This window comes from Punica granatum, chromosome 8, assembly GCF_007655135.1.
Source record: "Punica granatum isolate Tunisia-2019 chromosome 8, ASM765513v2, whole genome shotgun sequence".
NCBI lineage: Eukaryota > Viridiplantae > Streptophyta > Magnoliopsida > Myrtales > Lythraceae > Punica > Punica granatum.
This window is the reverse complement of record NC_045134.1, coordinates 22,128,798-22,146,765: the sequence shown is the minus strand read 5'-3', so window position 1 is coordinate 22,146,765 and position 17,968 is coordinate 22,128,798. Positions and strand designations below refer to the sequence as shown.

General features: G+C 39.7%; 5 protein-coding genes across 5 annotated transcripts in view; all 5 read right to left on the bottom strand.

Annotated features, from left to right (window-relative positions):
- LOC116215983 (putative disease resistance protein RGA4) overlaps positions 1-17,968 on the bottom strand; it is a 198,359-nt gene that overhangs the window by 101,034 nt on the left and 79,357 nt on the right. The window lies entirely within an intron of this gene.
- LOC116215997 (universal stress protein PHOS34-like) lies at positions 196-1,803 on the bottom strand. Its single transcript, XM_031551863.1, has 4 exons — positions 1,561-1,803; positions 846-940; positions 612-733; positions 196-470 (listed from the first exon to the last, which is right to left on the bottom strand). The coding sequence occupies exons 1-4, from the start codon at positions 1,739-1,741 to the stop codon at positions 395-397; spliced, it is 474 nt and encodes a 157-aa protein (XP_031407723.1). The 5' UTR covers positions 1,742-1,803; the 3' UTR covers positions 196-394.
- On the bottom strand, positions 3,003-4,840 carry LOC116215996 (universal stress protein PHOS34-like). Its single transcript, XM_031551862.1, has 4 exons — positions 4,538-4,840; positions 4,343-4,437; positions 3,622-3,743; positions 3,003-3,332 (listed from the first exon to the last, which is right to left on the bottom strand). Exons 1-4 carry the CDS (start codon positions 4,716-4,718, stop codon positions 3,245-3,247), a joined length of 486 nt encoding a protein of 161 aa, XP_031407722.1. The 5' UTR covers positions 4,719-4,840; the 3' UTR covers positions 3,003-3,244.
- On the bottom strand, positions 5,941-7,898 carry LOC116215991 (syntaxin-related protein KNOLLE). Its single transcript, XM_031551856.1, has 3 exons — positions 7,752-7,898; positions 6,808-7,536; positions 5,941-6,465 (listed from the first exon to the last, which is right to left on the bottom strand). Exons 2-3 carry the CDS (start codon positions 7,476-7,478, stop codon positions 6,186-6,188), a joined length of 951 nt encoding a protein of 316 aa, XP_031407716.1. The 5' UTR covers positions 7,479-7,536; positions 7,752-7,898; the 3' UTR covers positions 5,941-6,185.
- On the bottom strand, positions 8,743-11,966 carry LOC116215994 (uncharacterized protein OsI_027940). Its single transcript, XM_031551861.1, has 6 exons — positions 11,714-11,966; positions 10,473-10,659; positions 10,231-10,387; positions 10,076-10,116; positions 9,849-9,987; positions 8,743-9,237 (listed from the first exon to the last, which is right to left on the bottom strand). Exons 1-6 carry the CDS (start codon positions 11,716-11,718, stop codon positions 9,158-9,160), a joined length of 609 nt encoding a protein of 202 aa, XP_031407721.1. The 5' UTR covers positions 11,719-11,966; the 3' UTR covers positions 8,743-9,157.

The window sequence follows — 17,968 nt, the reverse complement described above, 5'->3', positions numbered from 1 at the left end:
TAATCGATCAAGCTCCGGCCATTACTATGTCAACTTGGATGATCTGGATCTCAGGAGGTACCCGAAGTTCTCAGTGTATTTGTACTCTTAAGTTCCTGAGGGGAGAAACCATGGGCCCAAACGGAGATATCGAGATGATATTGAAGCAGAATCTATCAGATTCACGCCGTGGTCGCACCATTCAGTAGGTTCTAGTTCTTTCTTAATGCAACATAGTTTTATATATTTAGCATACATTTCATGCCCGAAATTTACATTACATATACAATAAAAGAGAGCAAAAACTTTGATAATTGTACAAGCTGCTGCATAAACTGCTTAGATCATCTTACTCTCGCTGCATCCATAAACCATGGCTCGACAAACTTGTTTGGGTAGGTGAGCAGTTTTAGTTTCAGGTCTTTTTCACGATCACTACGCTGCAGCTTGCGTTGTGGATGCAGTAGTCACTCACGCTCCCTAAAAATGCCCTGTAGAAGAGTACAGAGACAAATATTTTAGTCCTATCTTCGTATTGTACCTATAGAAAATTCATGATTGCATATCGAGTCTCCAAGATTCTTGCTGCTTTTTTTATGAAGTGTGAGTTCTACTATTGGCAAAAATTGCACCGTTTCAGAGCTCCATATCCGTGACTACCGACAACTAACATGGCAGCCTGGTGCTTCTCCACAGCCTCACAGAGGACATTCCTTGCATCCCCTTCAACCACTCCAAACTCCACTTGATGAACCTGTACAGAAACCGAGATTATACATATAATTTGATGTGACTTAGTTTGTAAGTGACTGTATGATACAATACAACTATTATAAGCTGGGATGGTTGTATCACTCGGTACTTACAGATCTGCTTTCGCAAATTTTCTGGGCCTTCTCTATCACTAAGGCGGCCACTTTCCTCAAATCCGACTCAACTATGGACAGAACGACAGAAGCTCCTGCAGGCAGTACAGTTTCTCAATTTCAAACTATTGAGAAATCCAAAACAGAGGTGTCACATCACCTTCAATTTTCAAAGTCCTTTTTCATTGAACTTGTTCGGTTTCAACTTTCAAGGGATGGAAGCTTCTTAATTCCTGAACTCCCATGGTATCATATTATTGCGTCCCGTTAATTATTGCATGCATATGAGACTTTCAGTTAACAACCGACTAGGCAAACAGGAGAGGGAAGAAATTGAATACTGAAAAATGAGACGGCCAAGGATTGGGCCAATATGGTTTAACAGTGCCCAGGACGTTGGTTACATGTGGTTGAAGAAATCTTTCCTTATTCGGTGCTCCGGTTCTAGTACAGCCTGCAACAGAGCGAGGACCGAGACAACAGCTCGGCTCGATTGCAAGAATTGCCCGGCACAAGTCGTAGTTAGTCTTCAGGCAGGTTATGGTGAAAACATTGATTCAGAAACAACATCAGAGTTCAGTAGAGCTTGAATATAATTAACTAATCAACTCTTACATGCAAGGCAGATAATTGAACCTATAAATATACATATGCCCGGACAGTTGATGATTCGAACTAAACGGAAGTATAGAACTGTGTATGCATGAACTGTTACCGGGGCCGACCCCACCAAGGACAGACACGGGGCTGGGTTTGGCGTGGACAACAACGAGTTTGGTAGGAGACTCTGGAAGGAATGGGACAATCAGATGGTCGATGGTCCACTGGAGAGCTGAGAGGCCAAGCTCGCCGTCATCGATCCCGACCACCACCACCTGCTTCTTGTCAACCTCCATGGGAATCGAAGCACTCTGCTCCGTCTCTCTCTGTGTCTCGCGTCTCTTCAGAGAATTGTGTTTGTATATTATACCTGGAATGTTAAAAAGAGAGAGGTCGCGTAGATGACCTACCGGACACGTCATTTCTGAGCGGGAAGACGGTGCTATTTGGAATAATGTACGCATGCGTACATATCCCACCGGTTGGATAAGTTTCCAACTTCTTTTCTTTAAATAATAATAATAATAATAATAATAATAATAACGATAATAACAATAACAATAATAATAATATGACCTTGAAATACAAAAGGATTAATTTGATAAAAGGACCAAATATTCTAACTTTTCAATTATTAAAGGGGCAAAAAAAAAAGTTATCAACATGAGTTAGTTCATAGGGATTGCGTTTGTTTTCCGTAAATAACTTCTCGGGAGTCTTATTAATAGAGAAAATCCATGATTATAAGAGTTTTATTCTCTTAGTGGACCGATCTAGTCCGAACTGGATTAACTACGAGTCTCATTTAACTTCTGAATACTTAGATATGCACTGGAAAAAAAAAGTCGTCTACTGTAAAATTTGCAAGGATCAACCTCATTGATAGTATTTCCTTTAGCTAACCTTAAAATCGACATAGGTGCCAACCGCGGACGAGCTATTTCTCAAATTTCTAAAGAAAAAGGGGGGAAAAAACCGAATAAGGATTTTATTAAGAGTTGTCTAGGCTGTTTCTGTTTTTGCCTAAATTATTAAGAGTTGCCTCAACGAGCGAAGGTAACAATAAACTAATGTCTATCAATAGACATGCTTAGGTGGTGTTTGGTTTCATAGTAGGATTTTAGAATTGTGATTTTGATTTTGATTTTGAGTGGTATAAATGGGATCCACCCTTTGACTTTGTAAGAGTTATGTTGTTTTGTTGTGGAAAAAAGTAATATAAATGAGACTCACTCTTTGACTTTGTATGAGTTATTTTATTTTCTAGTGGGTAGAATTAAGTTAGAATTGTGATTCTAAAATATAACTCTGAAACCAAACAGAGCCTTAAGCCCCGAACCGTAGAGTACTTAGTACCGGCGCCACAGAACATTGAAGAACCCATCTTGGAATAATCGATTGATCTCTACCAATAGACTTCATACCGCTTTACACACCTAAAATTGTAAATATCTAATTCGCACCTCGGAGCCCCGAATTCAGCCCATTCTTGCAGCCCCAGATTTTATATCTGGCACTTTACAGCAGTAAAGAGCAAATTTTGAGTTCCGCTTTGGATTGAATCATAAAAAGGGTTGGAGACATTGGACGAATCCGCAAGCCACCAACTTATTCATGTAATTATAGAGTACACAGTTAATTATTGGAGCAGTTATTTATAAATCAGACAACAGTTACAGAACAGCAGTCCTTATTCATGCAGAGCTATGTTGTACTTTTCACGCGATATACAGGCAATGGCAGTAATCCATCTAATACAATCGATATGCATTTCCCGGCAGAACCATGAGCGGAAACTCCTAGTGCTTGGTCTTGGGCTTCTTCACGATCATCACGGTGCAGTGAGCATGATGAGCACAGTAGTCACTTACACTGCCCAGAACAGTCCTGCCAAAACACGGAGTCTCCGTAAGATCTTCAACGAGTATGTGCTCAGGGGAACCATACAGTAGCTTCGAGTTCATAAGAGAATCTTTTTAGGAAAAAACATCACTGACTCAGTAAGGTTACATCATCAATGCTATTGAATTTCCATCGGGAATATACGGGCTCATGTCCATTTTCACTTAAAAGCTCAAGCTGCTAAGTGGCAGTATACAAGCTCATATAAACTCATGGTTGTTCTTTCATTTTTTCAACATGGGATTGCAAGCCTGCAACAATACTCTGGTCTTACCTTCTTATAGCTCCGTAGCCATGGCTGCCCACGACAAGTATGGATGCGTGGTGCTTTTCCACGGCCTCACAGAGAACATTCCTCGCATCCCCTTCTCCCACCTCCAGCACCACATCAGTCACCTGCAGACAACCAAATCGTAACAAAATGCCCGAGCAACACTCGTTCGTAGATGGCGATTCAACGCCCGTATCAATAATTCGAAACTCATTCTGCATATACATTTCACGCATGCATTTGTCGGCCTTACTCAGACATGGAAGAAGAGTACCACAAAAGACATCCGTTTTGTACGAACGCTAGCTAAACTCATAAATATTAGGTTCCACCACAAGCTAGCTCGCTTTATCAAAGTATCTTTCCAGCCAACTTCGCTTCGTCGAGACTCCGTTGAACTTAAAGTACTCCTACAATTCATATGGACTAATCTGAAGCTGCCAAGGAATAGAAACTGATAGGCACCTAGAATTCAGAGTCCTCCTACCTCTCCATCTTCGTATTTCTTTTCCGGTTTCCCAGTTCTTCATTAAAAATAGTTTCTTAACAACAGTTTGCTTAAGCATCAGACTACTAATTGATAACCGATCTAGCCGACTTCAACTTGACCGATGTCATAGCAATCAGAAATCCGCATGATTGAGACGATCACTGCCGAAGCTCAATTAATCCGATGAACTGCAGAGATTATAAGCAGAAATTTTGCTTTTCTTTCTTTCCTTACCGATTTACTGGTGCAGATTTCCTTAGCCTTCTCGAGGACTCTGGCGGAAATTTTCTTCAGATCCGCATCCACAATTGGCAGGACATCCGCAGCCCCTACGCACACGAGGAGAATCAAACATCAATTTCCTCAAAATTTAAGGAAACAATAAGAAAATCAGTATCAGAAGTAGATGACCGGTGGGCGGATTACAACCAGGACCAGCGAGGCCAACGGCGGAGGAGGCAGTAGGTTTGGCGTGGACGATGTAGAGCTTGAAAGGGCAGTTGGGGGCGACGGGGACGAAGAAGTGGTCGAGGATCCACTCGAGGGCATACGTGCTGTGCTCGCTGTCGTCGATCCCGATCACCATCACCTGCTTCTCCGCGACCGCCATGGCAGCTCTGCTTCAAGCTAAGCTAGTCTTCTCTCTCTCTCCTCGTGGACCGTCCAGTTGGTTTTAGAGCGAGAGAGTGAGAAGGAATCCGCTCACAGTGTCGTATGCTTGATTGGAGGATAACTAACAATTCGACAAAGAAACGTGCTTCTTCAGGACAAGGCGCGACTGTTCTGGAAGTTTGTATGATTTCTCAAAATGCTCCCCCAACTTTTAATCTGTTCACTTTGGGCGTATCTTTGGTAGGACGACAATTGAGAATCCTTGTGGGAATTCTATGGTGCAAAATTGAACCGTTGAGATTGAAATTACTGATGAATAAATAAATAATTTACTGATCATTCAACAATCAAAAAATTAATTGCACTGGATAACTAATTGCACCATAAACATTCTCCTTCTGCAAGGATATAAATATACCCAAAATTGATAAGACTATCATAAGTTATGGATAAACTTTGAATAAAAAATAAGTGGATTTAATCAAGAGCCTATACGATGAGTTTTGGCTCCGATGCTAATTGACAAGTACCTAAAACCGACAATGGAGCAAATTATATACAAAGAATATTTATGTTTTTTTATGCATGTTTTTGCTTATTTACGTGATTATTTATAAATAAAATAAAATAAAATAAATTTAAAATTTTTTTCCTCCATCCTATTTACTTCCGTTCTATTTATTTCAACTCCATTGTACTTCAACGGTGTTATCTACTCAATTTCAAAATATTATGTGACAATTGTTCGAGATTGCTTGAAAATCTCTACACTATAACTTTCTCTTGCTCTTTAAGGCATTGCAATGTTTGAATTTCTGGCTCTTGGCAAAACAAATAAATAAATAATAGATTTTCGATGAGTACTCGAAATTCCACTACTAGTTTTGGATAGAATCTAGTCCCTAACATGATAGGGTAGGAAAATGTTAGGAAAATGTTCTATATATAGAATGGGTACGTCAGTAAAGAACCCCACAAGAGAAACGTGCTTCATTAGAAGACGGCACCATCATTCTGAAAAAAACATAATTTCAATCCGATCATTAATTTATGTAGTTTCTCAAAATGATACCTGAACTTTTTAATTTTTCATCTGTTCAACAAGTCATGTTTACACGGTTCGCGGGCCGCCATGCCACGTGCCTGCAAGATCGATAGGTTTATTTCAATTTGGCCCATCGTTCCAGATTATTTCTGTTTACGCCCTGAAGTTTGGAGAATTATCTCAATCACCCCCAAAGTTCCATATATTTCCATTGATTTTCCATAACATGGAGATGGAAGGAAAAATTGAAAGAATCGCAAGACATGTATGTTTACTTGATCACACCATAGTCCCAAAACCAAGGACTAATCAGTCAGATTCCATACAAACTATAGCAGCAGCTGGAAATGACAAACGGAGTTTGAATTCGGATTCGAATTCAAGGCCCGGGACGGTATTATAGGACACCCAAAGGCTTGCTCAGGATTGGCTCAAGCTGGTGGCGATGGGGACGACAATCACAAGGATACTGGCAAGGATGAGGATGAGTGCAATGCAGATGCAGCGGCGGTTGGAGCGCTGGTAGTCCTTGGCAGTCTTGAGGTCTCGGGTGCCATCCTTCACATAGTGGGACGCGCTCATCACGTGGTGCTCGATGTCGTCCATTTTCTCCCCCTGAGCCTCCACCATCACTGCCATGTCGAGGAACACCTGGTGCAGCTCCAGGAGGCTCTTCTCTATCTCTTTCACCGCATCATATCTGTTCAATTTTTTTAACTCGTCAGTAAGTTCGGGTACTTCTTTGAGGAATCTGTTCTGTCCTCGCTCTTCCCGAATTTTAGCGATAAGATAACCATGGAAGTTGGACCGAATCACAAAACAGCACACTCAAACGACAGCATAAAAATCCGGTGAATAGTAAAAACTGACTTATCAATCCAAACGTTTCTCCCTTAACTGTAACGGTAACCTAAGAATTCGAAACACATACAGAAACAAGCAATAACATAATTATAACATCAACATGACATCTGGAAGTGAAATTTGTTGTATTTTAGCGTGGTCTCAATTCTAACAGAGAAATGGGCATTCAGTGGTTTACCTGTCTTGAATCTCAACGACTGTTTCGATCACCTTTCCCCTGCCGTGCTCCTGGATTGCCCTCTGAAAGAACTCCTCCCCATGTTCATTCCCACTGGAGATGACCTTCTCGATGATTTCCTCGTTGGGGTATTCACCGGTCACTGTGTAGTACCGCCTCCCGACGGTTTCTTTGTGCTCGGTCAACATCTTCTGCCTATGTTCCTGAAACTCCATCATCAGCTCCCTGAGCTTCTTCCTCAACCCACCAGTGACTGCGATCCTAGTCCTGTAGATCGGGGTTCCCTCCTTGCAGCCCGAGAGGCGGCGGTTCCCCTCGTTGGCCCTATCCATCGTCTCCAGCTGGCCACGGATGGCCCTCGCCCGCTTTAGGACCGCCACTACATCGGCATTGATCTGGGTCCGCAGCGACTTCAAGGCCTCAGGCTTGTGCAGGGTCTTGCTCTCCTCATTCAACTGCTGAAGCCTCCCGAGGATGTCCCGGATCACGCCCATCTCCTCCTTCACCTTCTCTGCCTCCTGCAGGAACAGACCCATGTCGGAGTCCATCGGACCTCCACAGGAGCCCATCTCAAGGCCGTCGAGACCTGCCTCAAGGTCCTTCTCCTCCTTCATCGTCGCCTTCTTGAGGTCGACATAGCTCATGAACGACTTAGTCATTAGATCGTTCATCTTGGCAGAATCTCGAGCAAAATGGACTCTTCGAACTTTGGAAACTTCAAACAGAGACCTGAATCGACCAATAAGTAAAACCCATTTCAGATCATAGCAGAACAATTCAAATCATGGGTCCTGCTCGTTTCTTTCTAAATTTAGCTCAAAATCGTTTCTTTGGAACCTGAAAATGATTTCGAAAAAGGGAAATCAGAAGCAAAGGCCTTACCTTTCCAGAATCAACAAACAAATTCGAGTTCGAAAAAGGGAAATCAGAAGCAAAGGCCTTACCTTTCCAAACCCAAAACTCCTCAGCTCAGAGAAATGAAACAGTAGAGAGAGAGAGAGAGAGAGAGAGAGAGAGAGATTGCAGGAGATCAGGCGGGGGACTGCGTGTTATTACATGCGGATCGGGGCGTTATAAGTTAAAAAAGGGAAGGAATAGGTCCCCGGGGGAAACTAGCCGTTGGAGAGGACTCCCCAACGGCTAATATTATTGACAGTTCAAAAGTGAAGATATTTCGTTATTTTCATTTATGCCTTTAAATCGGAAGATCTTCGCCATTGAAGTTCAAATATTCATTATGAAGAAAGGGGGGCAGTTAGTGGGAAAAAATTACAAAAATTCGACCGGGAGGACCGCATCTCGGGATCAGCCCCCAGCAGATTTTCATTTCTGATTTGTTTAATTAATGACGCAAAAATCTTATTTAGATTTGATAAAGAGATTGCACCATTCTCATACATAGTAGCCAAAAATTGATGCCCGATCTCTAACTTCTTTGACACGACTCTTTCGAAGATGCAACATAGACAACATATCGAAGCTGCTACGCACACGACATTGGCTATCGTTGAATTTCCAACAATCCAAGCTTTAGAATTACATGTTCCCAGTCTTTCTTCGTACTGGAATTTGATTTACAAGTAGTACTCAGACACTTCAATTTGATGTATAAGCACGCAACACTTTCTTTGCTCCCGCTTCTATCATAACTTGATTTTTGTAATTTTACCCAATTCAAATACGTGCTTACAATTTTTTTTTATGTGCGTGTTTTGATGAAATAAAATTTCAAAAATCAGGCTACGATGAAAGCGGGAGCGAAGGAAGTGTTGAGTACGTATAAATCAAATTCGAGTGTTAAGCATCTACCGAAAAAAAATTAGAGCTTCAGTGATTCTTATAAATCAAATTCCAATAACAAATACATGCTTACAAATTTTGCATTCACCTCGTTTCAGAATTAGCAAGATAATTATCCGACCCAACCACTTAAACTTGCTAACAATTGCCAATCAGATTCCATGCCAAAGTGGCTCAATTAATCCGAACGGTTCATACAAGATCCCGTGTAACGCACTCCTGAAGCAGAACTAAGGTTGCTGGGGACGCATGTCAACCGTAAAACCAGTCAACCAAACATGAATCATACCCATGAATCCAAAACATACCAAATCGGTAAATCCATGCTAAACTCTACCCAGAATTACAACAATTTATGTCAACATATTGTTCACGAGACAATACTATTAGCTGCCATGCGACTGTGATCATATTCAAAAGACATTGTCTCGGTGAAGGGGGCGAAGAAAAAACATCCACGAATAGCAAATACTAGATAGTCTCCAAATCCGAAACCGCCATATAAATCCCGCATATCTGATAACTCCATCCAGTGAGCTTGGACGGGACCTTATGTGCTGGTCGTAGCATCAGCAGCTTTATCCTCAGCCTTCTTTTCAGCCACTTCAGCTTCCTCTGGTTTCGCAACCTCTTCATATACAATTAGAGAAGAGTAAATATTTAGAAACGACAAAATTATTACTATACTAGAAACAGACAAATTACGGTAAAAGTTTTCTCGGCACACCCAACTCAAGATACATTTAGAGAAGTAAATGAGACACGGCATTATTTAGTATCCTAAAATTTGAGCTCTTCCCCGGGCCTCTCACCAGCTCAAAATTATGAAAGCACTACATCATAACCGCACAAGATTTCCTCCAACCACGAAAATCAATGGATCCCTTCCCAAACTAATTTCCAACTGTACCATCACGATTCCTACCTCTTTTCAAGTTTATGTTCATTTTTCTTTTTTCTTTTTTTCCCCCTTTAAATGGCTAGAATTATGACACCAAAGTCTACAAACTATGTCCCATTTCTGTTTCCCGTGATGAAAAATCTGGCATTTCTCCATAAACTGTTTGTCCAAGCTTGTAGCTCAATCAACATGCACCAACAATGAGAAGCCACTAAAATATTGTTGGTGATTACTATCCCTGACTATGAAAGGATGTACCGAACCTAATCGGAACTGAATAATCAGGCCAGAGATATATAGAACATGACCTGCCTAATACGCCACATGGTGAATTTCTTACCTTCATCATCACTGTCGTCAAAGTCTTCACCTATGTCGTCACCCATTCCACCCATTCCGCCCATTCCGCCCATTCCCCCCATTCCCCCCATTCCGCCCATTCCCTCCATTCCGCCCATTCCACCCATTCCACCGAGTTTCTGGAGAAAGGAAATCAATAATTAGAAATTTGAAAAACCCAAATAAGTAAAAACAGCCTAAAGAGGAAAAAAAGACAGTCAACCCTACCGAGAAGTCCATGCCACCCAAATCCAAGTCGCCTAAACCACCTGATTAAAGAACATTAGATGCATCAATCAGACATCAACGGTGCATCAGTAAATGCAACTTTCACATCCAAGCCACAAACAAAAGGAGACCAGATGATAAATACACATGCATACCGTTATCATCTTCGTCTTCATCCACCCACTTGTCCCAGTCAACTTTGACATAATGAGGTAGTTTGCCCTCACCGCGCAACAATTTCTTCCACCACACCTTCTCCGCCTTCTCCAAGATGCAGAATACATTCCTTACCCCGTAGTTTATTTTGCTCTCCTAAAGTAATACAACAAGTAGAATATAAGTAGTTAGCACCGACTGACAATACAGCAGACATGAATTCAACATTAGTCATACTCACCTCTACAATAACCTTGTCAAAGAGCTCCAGCTTTAGCTCATAGGCATGATTTTCTGCTCCGCCCTTGGCAGTGAAGGTGAAAATGCCATCAGGCTCAAGGTTCACATTGGCATCTTTAGCATCAGGCAACAGCACCGTAAGGAAGACCTTGTCTTTCCTTTGGGCCCACTTCACCTCGGGATGACGACTAAAGAAAAAAAATCATACAACATAAAGCAATCATCAAATGTATTGAAACTGAACGAGCAGGGGCAAATCATACAAATAATAGTAAAAAGGCCAAAGTCTCGCAATACCATGAGAAAATGGGAAACTGAAACAATTAACAGAATTCAATAAATCCAGAAGGTGCGTTCCCAGATGACATAACCAAACAATATCAGATAACTATAAAAAAAATTAAACAATATCGGAAATGGGAGACTATGCTCATCTCAACCTGCATAGCAAAATGAATTTTTTTCATATATTGAGCCATGAAAACCAATCTTACGAATGTCCTCAGACAACAACAGAGTAAAAAACTCATAGTCAAGTCTATAATGCCCTTGTAACGATTCACTGATCCTACAGCATCAATCACGGGGACTGGATCTAACAACCCAACCACAAGTCAGCGCACAAGCAAATTGCAGAATCCCCAATCAAAACTTCCCATCCAATTATCACACACTTGCCACCATTCCAAACTTGCGCAACAATGGAATCAAATTAGCAAACTCCCTACGGAAAATCTTACATCTTTCTCCTAACCCTAACCATAAAAAAATCCGGACCTAAGACAACCTCGAGATGCTAAAAGAGTGTCCATTTGACAACAACAACAATCACAATCCAGCCCCGATGAAAAGAATCATCCCCACTTCCTTAAACCACAGGAAAATCAAAACTTGGCGCCATTTCGAGGACCCCATCACCAAGAATTAGACAAGAACAATCATCTCCCCGGGAGCACAGATTGAAGAGGAGAATCTACGGGGAACGAACATCGCCCATAATCCCAACCTAGGACAACCTCGAGATGCTAAAAGAGTGTCAATTTGACTACGACGACAGTCACAGTCAACACCGTTGCTCTAACTTTAGAATTACATCGGTAAATGAGATGACCCGATTTAAGGAATCACCCCACTTCCTCAAACCACACGAAAATCCAAACTCGGCACCACAGACAAAAACAATCATCCACCCGACAGGACAGGTGTAAGAGGGGAATCAACGGGGAACGAGCATCGCCTCACCTCATACTGCGTTCAGATTGAAAAACCCTAGAGAGGAGGGGAAAGGTAAATGGGTAGAGAAGCAGCAAGGGTAAGCGTCGCTGAGAAGGAGAGAATAACGACAGCTCGTCGTGGGGGGTTTGCCTTTATATGCGTAGAAAGTAACTTCTAGTACCTTCTCGTTCTCCAATCGCCTAGAGAGAGAAAGAGATAGAGAGAGAGAGAGAGAGAGAGGTGAAACGATCGAGATTTTCACAAACCTACCATACTCTGTGATGGGCTTAAACCCTAATTGTCCCTCACTCACTCTCGATTTCTTACTGTTGCAGATAAGGAAGGGGACGATCACGAAGGAGAGCTGAGCTGGTTGGGTTTCCGGACCCAATCCAACGGCTGAGATCTCTCCAGGCAGGCTTAGACGTGTATATGTATATATATGTATGCCCCGAGGGTAAAATATCTCCGAAACATGGGCCGGGCCCATGAGAACAATTGGGCCGCAGCTTCCTTTGAACATGGGCTGGGCTGATTGTGAGACGAATGTTGGCCATTTGAATTGGGCTGGGCTCTGATTTTGTTCGGGATGGATTTTTTCTCGTGCGTTTTAGTTGGTGGAACCTCGACCGTGATTTTCTTAACGGTTAGCGAGCAAACATAAAAAAGAAAGGAGAAAATCAAGTTCTGTACGTTTTGGTACTAATCGGCTCGTAAAGTAACTTATCTAATGTTCAAGGAGTTTTCGGAGGGCTCGGGCGGCAAACGGAATATGAAAGCTGGTGGAAAGGGTCGAGATGGTCGCATGTTGATGCGCCGATTATTTATGGTGTTATTTTTTCTTTTTCTTTACTGGGGCTAGGTCTGCTACTGCGATTCACGCTAGCTCTGGACACCGGTTTGAGACAGACCAGTAGCATTAAGTTAGGATTTTTTAAAATTGAACATACATTGCAATTTTTTCATTTACCGATTTCACCTCGATACATCAACCGTTGGTTCGCACTATTCGTGATGAATATGCATATATCATGACGTTTTTATGTAGCTCTGTTAATTAATCAATTTTTTAGTACTTTCGGCGCTTAATTTAAATTAAAATAAAAAAAGAATAAATGCCAGAAACATGCAAAGTAGAACCCAGTCAATCGATGGAAGATCAGATGAAAAAAATAAATTAAATGGAGATTTACTTAGTAAATTCAAAATGTGAGATAGGTTATTCAAAAAATTATATATCTTATATAAATATATCAAAATAAGTAATTTTAAAAAACTAAAGAAAGAGACGAAACCTTCGAAATGGTCATTGCCCAGCCGATAGGACATGGGTATGGTATAGATTCCGTCGAATAGTTCACGTCGCGAGGCCATGAATGGACTCATACGTCCTTGGCAAGGCTACTCATGTAGATACAATAGAAAAAGATTAAAAAGAGAGAGAGACGTGCTTGTTTCCAAAAATTGTTGTAATTGGATTTTGTTTGGTCTCAAGGCCCCAGCAGCGCACACAGGCCATTGGATTCATAAGAGAGTTCAACGATATGTTGAGACTAATATAATCGGAATTTTATCGTTCAATATTATGATTGATTGTGTCGTGTCTCTCCAACTTGTTATAACTTTCCGAGATGTTCCAACATAATTCAATCACGCCCAATCAATTCAATCATCATAAAATATTGATCATGTTAATTATAGAGTTTCTTCTGTTGCTTTCTGAAACTAGGATGAATTTTAGCGAGGATGCCTGAAGAAATTAAGATGAACATCATTACGAGGGCTCAACCTCTTTCTGATTCTCTGTGTTGAGTTCGTCTACAGGACCACAGATATCTGCAGATACTTGCATCTATTCTCTCTATCGGCGATATTTTGAGGAAGAAGTTGCCTGCCTAGTTCTACAATGCTATTTTCTGAATTGATATTTCGAATTTCAAGTTGGATGATAATTAATGCGATTGCTTCCCGGAAACTGTACATCAGAGTTTCTGGTTTATTTTCCATTGCATGGAATTTGAGAGCTCTATGAGCTTTGCAGCTCTACTTGACTTGCTATATTTGTTTATGCAGACGGACGATACAAATATATATATATATATATGTTATAAAACCAATTTTTTGACAGGATTTCACTAATTTCAGCATTTTTAAGTTCGGGTTTATACTTCTGATATGACGAGTTATCTTTAATTGTAGTCCACAGGACTTTCTGGTTGTCCCGAGGGAGAATAATATATCCTCTTGCTTTTCAATATGGTCTTTTGGTATAACTTGTGACCTGATCAATTACCTTCTTTAGCAATTTGTTGAATTTTCTGGTGCTTTTGATCGGATCATCTTGCTTCCAGTGTGCAGAGGGATTTTGGTTACTATTATCCTTCTTAAGACTTAGAAGATGACACAATCTGATCTAAGGCAGTATATACCGAATTATGCGTTGCGCTTCAGAGAGCTTTCTTCGGAAAGTTGTTGAACGGAAATTTTACTTCACAAAGTTGATATTGTTGCTGGCTATAAAAAGGCTTTGTTTTACAGTGAACTACAATTTTTTCATATCGGTACTATGAATATGCCAAGATCGTACGAGTAGTTGCAGTTATATCTAAATTTACTGATCACTCTCCCTGTCAATTACTTGATACAAATAGTTTGGTTGTTTATTGAAATTTGTTAGATATATTCACCTTTGATAGCTTTCGATGGTTCTCTATAGCACCCCAATGCTGACTATCACGATAATTTTTAGTGCTCAATTCTTCCACGTCCAGTGACGGTCACGACCCCCCACAGTAATGAGCTAGGTATTTTGTTATCATTGATCATAATTCAACAAATAGCTCTCCTACTGATGGAGTATGAATTCGTACTTTGGGTGCATATCTTCGTACTCTCCGCTTATTTACTCCATGTTGCTCCAGTATTGATTTTACTCCAGTACCCGATCTTACTCCAGGACTCGGTGCTGCTCCAGTACCTGCAAATAAAGGTAATCGAGGGAGTTCCTCGATTTCCCCCGATACTTAAGTCATGGACTCTCTGAGGTAGAGTAATAGTGCATGAAATTTAATGTCATACCTGAGGTTTATATGGGAGGGAGTTTGAGATAGAATCCTAAGATATTCGGGATTTGGGATATCTTAGAGATATCTGTTGCGTCTCCCATGTAAATTAGGAAAGTCAATATCCCGGAGGGCTGATATTGCCCTTTCGTTAAGTCGAGCGGCTGAGCCTAACCAGCTGAGGTAGACGCTTGCTCTACTAACATGCTTAGCGGGCTAGTCACTCATAATATTGGGTCTGTTCTAGCAGGCTGCCAGGGCCGACTCCATCCCGTACAGTACAGTAGTACATTTACTTAAGGGGTTTTCAATGCGAACTACGTAGGAAAAACTGTAGACGTGTAGTTAGAGGCGCCCCAACAAATTATAGCTCTCTTATAACAATATTTACTTAACGAATTCGTCAATTACAAAGTCTTCCATGTATTTGGTTTAACTGAATACTAGTGAAAATGTGCCCATCAAATCGATTAAATCTATGCAGACACTAGATATTTAACATAGAGTCTGAAACCGAACTTCTACGACGTCAGAGTAAGACAGATTAATTAGGCAAGTTCGGGCCTAGCTAGCCATGTCCGTGATGGATGATCCAAGCATCTATGCATGTGTTGCATGGAACTATGCGTAACTTCCATTTTCAATCCTACATGTCGATTTTCGTCTTCTTCTCCTTCTGTTTCCCCAAAAATTCCAACTAATCTTGGGAACAAGTAAAGGCAGAGACAACCAGAAATTGACAAAAGGATGACCTAAATTTCCTCCTCTTTTCCTTGATTACTTTTCCTCTTGTCTTCCATTTTTCATTTTCCTTCTTTTTAAAGGTTTAAATATAAATATTTGAATATTTGCACCAAAGAAATGTATTGTAGTTCACTAAATACTCCTAATATATTTGATGCAGGAAAAAATTACGAGTCGGAATCCACTCCCCTCACGAAAGATCCTCGGGTCCTTTTTCGAGTCTGACCGCCCCTGTAACCTGCAAGAAGGACTCTCGGGCTTGTGCTTGAGATCTCGCTCTGACGCCCAAGTTCGAGTGTATTTTCAGAAAGTATTCGAGAGAGAGTGAATGTTTGAGTTTACCCTGAAAAATTCATTATATAGGCAAAGGATGAAGATAATATATGTGGAAATCGGTTGGGCCTTATCGATAGGCCTAGAGGCCATTATTTGTGGGCTTTGATTAATCGAATGAGTCGTAATTTATCTACATATCAACATTAAATGCTTTTTTTTTATAAATTTAATATATTAATACATTAGATGTTTTCTAATAAGATAAATAGATCACTTATCGTAAGAAAAATGAGTGTAAATTACTTTTGTAATTCATCTAATAGTCGATGGAATTACCTAGGATAAAATGAAGGGGGCTGGCAGGATAATCGGCCCCCAATAATTTTAGTACTATCACAAAATTAATATATTATTCTGTAATTTTTTATGAAATTATTCATATGTTTTCCTAGTTTGGATTCGCTTCTCTTATATCCTCCAAATTCTAGTCCAAAATTATTTTATGGACTAAAAATTAGGTGAAATACTAGACATATATTAATATATTTTATTTTCATACTTCCGGGGGAACTATGTCTTCTCCCATCACAATCGTAGATGCCTTCAATTATTACCATTGCGTGATGGTACTTTATCGATCATGAACTAAATGAACATGACTTGAAATTCTTAATATATTAATGTTGTATTTGGTTTCAAAGTAAGATTTTAAAATTAAATTTTGATTTTAAAAAAGAGTGGTAAAAATAGAACCTACCCTTTGACTTTGTATGAATTATTTTATTTTGTTGTGGAAAAAGAGTGGTATAAATGGAGCTCACCCTTTGATTTTGTATAAGTTATTTTGTTGTGTTGTTGGTAGAATTAAGTTAAAATAGGATTTTAAAATCCTACTATGAAAGCAAACAAGCCATAAATTATTTCGATGTTTGTACTTCGTATATATTGATGGTGATGGTGGGAATGATGCTATTGAGACAAGTTAAAATAGAAGGAAACAAAAAGGGGTAGGATGTATGTAGGGAGCGGGACCAATTACATTCATATGCCGTGTGGTTATTGTTTGTTCTCCCTTATTAGGGCATATATTTTCCTTCTCTTGATAATTTATTTCTACATCCATTCATAAATCAAAGTCCCACCAAATCCTTTCGTTTTGAATGGATTCGATTGCCCGGCTTTGATCGCTAATTTGTGGGTTCTGTCGATGATTGATTGCAACCCTTAACTTACTGATCTAAATGTAATTGACGGCTCCATTTAAACAAGACAATGGAATGTGTTAGTAAAAGCATGCAATTTCTTCTTTATATCATACACTAAAGATTTAAAAGCTTTATCAGCTCCAAAGAAATAAGGAGAAGGAGAACATCCAATATAATATTTTTGGATCACGATATTTCAGAGTAAGGACCTTGTCGTTGACCACCACCTCTCAAAATGAGGTCGCTAGCCGCCTCTGGAGGCACTAGCGGCGTCATTCTGGTGAATGGTGGTAGCTGGCTAGGCCACCACCCTCAGCAAATCCTCACTGTGGCAAGTGCAAGTTCGGAGGACATGGGTTTTTCCTTTTCTTTTAATTTTTGAATTTTAATTTTTATTAATTTTTAATTTGTTACTATTCTAATTTTTTAAGGGTTTGATGATTTGGTGTGCCATGTAAGCAGATTGAGCAAAAATTAATTGACGTAAAAAAGAAAGTACGATAGATGTCAAATTAAAGTAGGTATTTGAGTTTTTTTTTTTAAACGTGATAGATCTTTAATACAAGAAAGAAAGTTCATAGTATTTCTGATATAATTATATATCTATATATATTTTTTGGGAAAGTGTTGTCGCTATCTTCCTTCAATCAAAACATATTATATATTTAAGAAACATAATATGAAAAACTGATAAGCCTTTTGCAATCAAAATGATACCTTTTGTTTACTACAACTTTTATGTACTAGTATTTTTTTTTGTCATACGTGACAAATTACATTAATAAAAAATTTCAAAAGGAAAATATAATGACTGCAATTTTCTTCTTTTTTTTTTCAGTTATAAGGGAAGTTTATGATTTAATACCAATTTTTTCAATTTTTATGATTTTATGAGCAAATCTTATAGATGCAATTAACCTAGTCATGAAATTTTCCGCTCCGTTTGATTTTGCAATAATATTTTTAAAATTTTTAAATTTAACTTTAATTCTCCT